This window comes from Ranitomeya variabilis, chromosome 2 (genome assembly GCF_051348905.1).
Source record: "Ranitomeya variabilis isolate aRanVar5 chromosome 2, aRanVar5.hap1, whole genome shotgun sequence".
NCBI lineage: Eukaryota > Metazoa > Chordata > Amphibia > Anura > Dendrobatidae > Ranitomeya > Ranitomeya variabilis.
Genome location: NC_135233.1, coordinates 371,998,079 through 372,007,220, shown reverse-complemented (window position 1 = coordinate 372,007,220; position 9,142 = coordinate 371,998,079). Strand labels below are relative to the sequence as shown.

At 39.8% G+C, this 9,142-nt stretch overlaps 1 protein-coding gene across 1 annotated transcript; it reads left to right on the top strand.

The window, feature by feature from the left end:
• Positions 1-1,658: 1,658 nt before the first annotated feature.
• Positions 1,659-7,779, top strand: TUBB (tubulin beta class I). Its single transcript, XM_077285959.1, has 4 exons — positions 1,659-1,923; positions 4,921-5,029; positions 5,296-5,406; positions 5,635-7,779. Exons 1-4 carry the CDS (start codon positions 1,867-1,869, stop codon positions 6,690-6,692), a joined length of 1,335 nt encoding a protein of 444 aa, XP_077142074.1. The 5' UTR covers positions 1,659-1,866; the 3' UTR covers positions 6,693-7,779.
• Positions 7,780-9,142: the final 1,363 nt, after the last annotated feature.

The window sequence follows — 9,142 nt, the reverse complement described above, 5'->3', positions numbered from 1 at the left end:
ATGTATCGAATTATTACGAAAATGGAGCAAAGGACAAAGAAAAAGCTTCAAATTTGGTGTTCCAATGGTGTGGAGAGAGCCAAAAAATCATCATGATGACTGTTATTTCTGTGCAGCGCAAGTGCAAGGATTCAATAAGCATAAGAAACGAAAATGGGAGTAACATGGAATCTGCAAGAAGGCCTGTCCCTCATTGTGAAGATGTGCCTGTACCTGTGTTTACCATAAATAACAGTCATCATGATGATTTTTTGGCTCTCTCCACACCATTGGAACACCAAATTTGAAGCTTTTTCTTTGTCCTTTGCTCCATTTTCGTAATAATTCGATACATGCTTTGCACACTATGTGTGGTGCCCAAAACTTGTCTTGGTCCCCAAGCATAACCCCAAAATAGGCAAAATACACTTTTTTTACGAAGTCTGTTATGTTTCTTCTATGTTTTGGCAGTGTGTATTCACCACAAATGTAACAGAATGAGTCTGGATCGTTAAGACAACTTCTTCTTGATGAGTTCATGCTTTTCACTGGAAAACAGACAACAACATAAAGTTAGTGCAAAAATCAAGCTATGAACAAACTTTTAGAACACTAATTAACACAAAACTATATTGAGAACTGCTCAGTTCAAGTACTAATCCAAAGAAATTAATGAGATGATGCGTCGCATTTACCAACAAGTGCTATAAATAAGATACCAAAAATCTCAAAAACTTGAGCCAATCTGGCAAAACTGATGACATATTCAGAATCAGCACCCCAAAAATACCCTAAATTCGATGAAATATCTTTGGCACCAAAAATGCTGTTGACCAGTGTTATCTATCTTCCATCTATCATCTATCTGTTACCTATCTATTATCTATCTATTTATCTTCTATTATCTATCTTCTATCTATTTATCTTCTATCTATCTATATTCCATCTATCTTCCATCTATTATCTATCTATTATCATTATTATTATCTATGATCTATCTATCTATATATTATCTATCTAATATCTATATCTATTATATATCTATCTATTATCTGTCATCTCTCTATCCATCTATCTATTACATATCTATGTATTATCTATCTATTATATATCTATATATTATCTATCTATCTATCTATCTATCTATCTATCTATCTATCTATCATCTATCTGTTATCTATCCATCTATTATCTAGCCATCTATTATCTATCTTTTCATCTATTATCTATTATCTATCTATCTATCTATCTGTTATCTATATATCATCATGTATATATTATCTATCATAAAAATATAGTACTAATAATTTAATAATCTTTAATTATATAGCGCCAACATATTCTGCAGCAGTTTACAATTCAGCAGTTCATACACAACAGTCATAAGTAACAAAGTTAAAGATAATACAGTAATTAAAGCAAAGATAATGATGCCCCTGCTCTTCGGAGCTTACAATCTACAATGAGGTGCAGGAGACACAAAGTACAGGTGCTTAAGACAGATAGTCATTTATTATTATTATCTATTATTCTTTCTATTTCTATTATCTTTCTTTAAGGGATTTTATTGATACAGCAAATATGGGACACTTTTTAGAAATCTGATGGGTAATGAAGAAATCTCATTTTTCCTTCTCTAAAAAGAATGAATGAAATAACATAGCTTTCTATTGTACAGTGCAGTAAATGACTGGTGAGACGGAGGTGAGGACCGCATCCCCCCTAGAGCTCCCCCAGCCAGGCCCCTCCTCCGCCTGCCCTGGCCCAGCCCCCTTCCTCTAGTCCCCGGCTGCCTGCCTTGCTGTCCTCGCCATTGTCTCGGACGTTCCATTCTAGAACGTCGCAGCCTCCAACTTTCCATCTCCGACCACCCAACAATCTACAGCCATGAGGGAGATCGTGCACATCCAGGCCGGCCAGTGCGGTAACCAGATCGGTGCTAAGGTGAGATCACCTGTATCCTCAGTATTATCTAACGGATCATATCGTATGCCACCGGATCAGGATAGATGATGGCTGTACAGTAGAAGATAATGAGACTAATTAGCCCATTCTGTAGATTTAAATGTCTCTGTATAAAGTGATACTGTTTGATTTGGATAAGATTTTATTTAAAAAAAAAAAAAAAAAGTACAAAAATTAAAAATAAATTGCTAGTGAGGCGGATCCTGGCCAGAGGCTTGAAATGGCGGTAACATGGCATGATGAGGTCTGTAGGGTTACATTCTTCTAATGTGGTCAGAGCCGACTGCTCCACATCAGCTGGAGGAGATATATATATATATATATATATATATATATATGATCATTATATTACACGTAATAAATATTTTATTTTCTTTTACATTTTTAGAGTAAAATGTGAATTTTGAAATTCATTATTTCTGAAAGGGATTCTATTTCTCATGTAGAGCACCATGGAATCAATGGTGCTATATCAATAAATAATAATAATTTGCTACAATCATTTTTGTTGTTGTGATAATAAGGAAATTAAAATAAATAAATACAATTTTTTTTGTGTATAAGTACCTTTGCAGTGCTGGAAGTATTTTAATGCATGCATAGAAAATGCAATAGATTATAACATTTGATTGCTAAACTTAAAAAAAAATGTATATTGGAAACAAAAGCTATATATGATGATTTTATAATATATATATAGAATAAATATACGGTATATATGTAATAAATGTACATGTTAAATGTTGATGATTTAATATTTTAATTTAATTTATTTTTTTATTAGATTTTGTTTTCATTATATTGAATTGCATTTGAGCAGTGTAGATTGTCAGATGCTTGTGGTGACAATGTGCAGCTCTGACCCAATGGATCGCTGATCTCTCAGAACCCTTCGCTCCTTCTTGCGGAGGAGGATCAGCGATCTATGGCGCCAACTCTCTCCTCCTCCCTCCCTGCTCCTCCACTCTTTGTTCTCAGACAGCCTGTATAACGGGGAGGGAGTTTCCTTAAAATCCGTATTTGTGGTTTTGTAAAATCCCTAAAACCCCACTGGGGAGAGGTAGGATAGCCTTTCCCAGGAGCGGTCTCGCCCATTAGCATCAATATTTACCCCAATTCTCCCTGGAAGATGGGGGGAAAAAAAACCCCAGTGACGTAGGTTGTATCTGCAGTGCAGCAGAGCTGGGCAGTAATGCTATTACTGGTGGGATTAGGGGATGGGTGTGTATCTGTGCAGCCATCTGCAGGGCAGTGTATGGGGAATCATCGCATGTTCGCATCACGCAGGTTTACACACAGTAGACATTTTTACTATGCATTTTTCAAAAACAAAACATTTTAAAAATAAAAATCATTTTTGGATACACATCCGATTATAACAATTTTCCATTTGCCCAAAGTCCAGATATTGTCGCGCATTACACAGTCCACGTCTCCTACAATTCTAGGGGCTATAAATAGGATCGGGAACTCCCTATTATAACGGGCTGGCAACATGGCAGATGATGGCTCGGATAGCGGATGTGCCTTATGCATTCATTGTGAGCTGGCTGCTGATGACAGCTTGGTACAGCTGCAGTGCCACACCCTGGGGTGTAAGACGCCATCCCCCACACCGGGGATATCTGTGTGCACACTGTATCCGTCACATCGTGAAACGGGGTATCCTCCTCTATGGAAAAGAAATGGATTGCAATTATTGTATTTATATAGTGCACTGTCTGTAGAGATAAAGGATAGATAGATAGATAGATAGATAGATAGATAGATAGATAGATAGATGAGAGACAGATAATAGATAGGTAGGTAGATAGATAGATAATAGATGATAGGTAGATAAAAGATAGATGGATAATAGATAGATAATAGATAGATATATAAAAGATAATAGATAGATGATAAAAGATTAATAGATAGATAGATGATAGATAAATAATGGATATATAATAGAGAGACAGATAGATTAAAGGTAGATAGATAAAAGATAGATAGATAAATAGATAATACATAGATAATAGATAGATAATAATAATCTTTATATAGCACCAACATATTCCGCAGTGCTTTACAGTTTAACAGTTTCAAACACAACAGTCATAAGTAACAACCTTAACAATACAATAATTAAAGCAAAATAAGACGACCCTGCTCGTGAGAGCTTACAATCTACAAATTAGATAGATAATAGATAGATAAATAGATAGATGAAAGATAATTGATAGATAGATAATAGATAAATAATAGATAGATGATAGATAGATAGATAGATAATAGATCGATAGATGACAGATATATAGATGGATCGATAATGGATAGCTATTACATACTGACTTAGATGCTGGATATGAGGGAGATAAATAGATATTTAATAGATAATATTCGTTCATTTATAATTATACACTGATTATTATGGATCAAGATGACATTTCCTGACTGATCCATTAGTAATACAAATCAGGTTTTGATGCCGTCCTTCTCCCAATTCTGCCTCCGTGACATAATTTGGGGTAAATCGCCAGGTCCCGTCCCCCCACTCCTCCATTCACCCGTTTCTAAGGCTGTATTGTTCTCTGGTTTCCTCTTTTCCTCTGCTGATGTGGATAGATGGGGGAGGGGAGCAGGTCAGTGCAAGTGAAGAGGCAAGGCGAGCTAGAGAAGGGTGGGGGAGGTCTGGCTTCTTTGCAGAGAACGGAAACTATTGTAAGATCATGGAGACGTAGAAGGCACAAGACTCCTTCAGAGAAGCATGTGATGTTCGGCAGCCTGATGGTTCCATGAACCTGATATTTTGGATTCACGTTGGGACCTTGGTGAAGAACTTGCATCTAGGTCAACAAGTTAGTTAAATGTTAGAAAAGGGGATGTGGTTTCTGCTTCCTGTTTACTACAATCACAAGATCTCCGATTGCATCTGCTGTCAGACACGCTCTTGTACTTATAGTTTTACAATAATAGTTATTCCTTCTTGTCTTCTAGTTTTGGGAGGTGATTAGCGACGAGCATGGAATCGACCCAACAGGGACATACCATGGTGACAGCGACCTGCAGTTGGACAGGATCAGTGTCTACTACAACGAGGCAACAGGTACTAAGAGGGTGTCCTCTCATTTTTCTGTGCCCCCTTGAAAGATAGACTAAGATATTGTCCTACAGAAAAAAAAGGAAAACGTCTCAAAAAAACACTGCGCCCTTAATCCAAGCAGATTTGCAACATATTTTCCATCTCCCAATATATCATGCATAGTAGCTGTCTCTGAGAAGGCCACCAGTAGAGAAGATCACTGCAGTTTTAAGACTATGAAGTTAAATGTTGGTGTGTACATAACATTTTGGTCCTTGCTTTATCTTTAGGTGGCAAATATGTCCCCAGAGCCATCCTTGTCGATCTGGAGCCAGGAACAATGGACTCTGTCCGATCCGGGCCCTTCGGACAGATATTCAGGCCCGACAACTTTGTTTTCGGTGAGTTGCCCTTCTAGACATATATGATCTTCTGATGATCGCTGATATAGATACTTGTCGAGGGGTTGTTAGTAGAAGATCTTTAGGGGATGTCCTGTAAGGTCTTCTAAAATGGAAGGTCGATGCAGTCAAATCTTAAAAACATCATGAAGTCGACCTTTTGCTTGTGCGATTTTGCTTTCAAGGTCTCTCACAAGTGTTAATTTTGGGTTTCTATTCCTTCCTCAGGACAAAGTGGTGCTGGGAACAACTGGGCTAAGGGCCACTACACAGAAGGAGCTGAGCTGGTAGACTCTGTGTTAGATGTAGTGAGGAAGGAGGCCGAGAGCTGCGACTGTCTTCAGGGCTTCCAACTCACACATTCCTTGGGTGGTGGTACTGGTTCTGGTATGGGCACACTCCTTATCAGCAAAATCCGGGAGGAGTATCCTGACCGTATCATGAACACCTTCAGTGTGGTGCCATCTCCCAAGGTATCTGATACAGTTGTGGAACCATACAATGCTACACTCTCTGTGCATCAACTGGTTGAGAACACAGATGAGACCTACTGTATAGACAACGAGGCCCTCTACGACATCTGCTTCCGCACTCTAAAGTTGACAACCCCAACCTACGGGGATCTCAATCATTTGGTCAGCGCCACAATGAGCGGAGTAACCACCTGCTTACGTTTCCCAGGTCAACTCAATGCCGATCTCCGCAAACTGGCAGTCAACATGGTCCCCTTCCCACGTCTCCACTTCTTCATGCCAGGGTTTGCCCCACTAACCAGCCGAGGTAGTCAGCAGTATCGGGCACTGACCGTGCCAGAGCTCACACAGCAGGTGTTCGATGCCAAGAATATGATGGCTGCTTGTGATCCACGACACGGCAGATACCTGACAGTGGCAGCCGTTTTCCGTGGCCGCATGTCCATGAAGGAAGTGGATGAGCAGATGCTCAACGTCCAGAACAAGAATAGCAGTTACTTCGTAGAATGGATCCCCAACAACGTGAAGACCGCCGTGTGTGACATCCCACCACGCGGCCTTAAGATGGCAGTCACCTTCATCGGCAACAGCACTGCCATCCAGGAGCTGTTCAAACGTATCTCAGAGCAGTTCACTGCCATGTTCCGTCGCAAGGCTTTCCTCCACTGGTACACAGGAGAGGGCATGGACGAAATGGAGTTCACAGAAGCAGAAAGCAACATGAACGACCTTGTCTCCGAATACCAACAATACCAAGATGCTACGGCAGAAGAAGAGGAGGATTTCAATGAAGAAGCTGAAGAAGAAGCTTAAATTCTTTCCACCATTAACACCACCACTATCCCTCCCTTCTTCCTCATCTTTCCTCCTCCTTCATTCTCAGGCTGAGAAAAAAAAAAAAGTCCTCACTGAAGTTTAGCATTTCTTTTCCTCCATCTTTTTTTTATTTTTCAGTGTTTATTACTCTTCTGCTCCTCTATCCCTTCTTTATATTTGTTGCTTCAGTCATGTTGATGGTAAGAGTGAAGGCCTCTAGCTTTTAAGTGGATACCACCTTGGGTTTGGGTTTTCCGAGAGATTGGCATATGGTTGGTAGATCTTTGAAGGCTCCTTGAATTCTAGATAAAACTTTAGCACCATCCTGAGTTCCATCAAACATGTCCGACAGCTTCCGCAAAATTCTCAACCTTTTCTGTGGCCGAGTGCTGGTCTCTTCAGCCACAAATGGGTTTTGTGATGCCTCCGGGCTTTAATAGGAGAGATTGAAAAAAGCCTCCTGGCATTGAGATACTCTACTAGATCCCATTTCAATGGTGATTATTTTTGGTCTTCGACTAGCAATTTCCTCTCCGACCCGTTTCCTTAACCCATTACTGTAACAGCGTAACATTCATTGGTCACTGCCATTTTCCTAGACAGGTGGTAGTCATAAGTACGGCTCCATCTGGTCCAGTTCTTCAAACATATCTAAAAAGCTAACAAATACACTTACTGCCCTTAACGTTGAACAGTATTGAATATTTTTTAAGGTTTCGGCCATACTTCTAAGTTTTTGGGCCAGAAATCTCCTATCTCGGGATGGTTGTACTTCGGACGACCTGCGGGTAATAAGGAAACGATTGTATTTAGACAAGAACAAGTATCTCGCTTGCTAGCACAGAGAAGGAATTGTGGGGAAGAAGTTTTTTTTCAAAGTGAAAAGTGGATGTTTTATTTTTTTTTTCCTGTAACTTTTATCTTCGTTCTTCTCGTCATTCTTGTCTTCTCTCTTTCTCTTTGATGCCCATGCCATAATTATTTTTTATTTTACTGTTGCTTTTTCATATTGAAAAGATGACAAGCCTGTGACCGAAAAAAAAAAAAGAAAAAAAAGAATAAAACCTTTTTTTTTTTAAAGTTTTGTCTGTTGTGATATGTTGTTATTTGCCGATGAGAAAGGTGGGGAAGGAACGGGGGCTTTCCACGCTGATGGCGACTGCACAGTAATAAGATAGACCATAACTTTTAAAGATTAGCCCAAAGGGCGTGCTTTTTTTTTTTTAACCAACAGCGACACTCCTGTCCTTAGGCTGTATCCGGTACTGCATCTCAGCTCTATTTAGGTAACTTGAGACTGAGATGCAATACCAAATATATCCATTGACAAGAGTGGTGCTAATCATGGGCCACTTTTTTTAAGGTTCAATATTGCACATAAATACTTTATAAAGTTTATAATGATTAGTAAAAATAAATCCATTCTGCAGTCAAACATTTGGGCCTTATTAAGATCAGTGAAAAAAAGTGTTGGCCTAAGCAGCCAATCAAATCACTGATTTATTATTATTATTATTAATAATAATAATTAATTTTTTATCCTGCAATGTGATTGGTTGCACACAGCACTTGCTTAAGTGACTTGATTGGTTGCCATACACTCTTCCTGTCCACCAAACGGAACGTACTGTAGCTTTAAGAACTCTATGATATTGTGTTCCGTGGGAAAAAAAAAAAGGATCTTTAGAAATCACTTCCCTAATTGCCCTGACCCTAAAAATGGGAGTATGAATGGTCATAGCCGCTGGATTAGACTGTCACTGGCATGGGGGGGGATCTCCATATTACGAGTAATGGAGAGTTGTAGTCCGAAAATAATATAGACTAAATTTTGAATAGAGGAAACTGAAATAATCTTCAATTTCACAATCTGAAGTGGAAAGAACATGTTGGATTTCTTTCATGTTAGGCTAGGGTCACATTGCGTTAGGGCAATCCGTTTAGCGCTAAGCGCTAGCGGATTGCGCTAACGCAATGTCTTTTTCGGGGTCGCGTTAAACGTCCCCGCTAGCGCAGATCCCTGATCTGCGAGAGCAGGGAACGGACCTCGGGCGCGCCGCGGATGCTGCAAGCAGCGTCCGAGGCGCGCTACAAAAGACCGGCATATCGCTAGCGCGTGCCGAAAATGACACGCGCTAGCAAGGCACTTTAACATTGCCGGCAATGGGAGCGCTAACGGACGTGTTGCACGGCGTTAATTTCCCCGTGCAAAGCTGTCCATTAGCGCTCAGCCATAAACGCAATGTGACCCTAGCCTAAGGGTTATATATATATATGAACGGCAATCCTAAAAATGGCGGCAAACCGGCGCCAGATAATTCCAAATATCGCCTTCAGTAAATCTGGATAATGGCACCCACCTGTCTGATGTGAGGCTGGACCTAACCTGGCGCTACAATAGATGATGGACGACCTCTCCCCATACACAGGCAATGCGTGGTTCATGA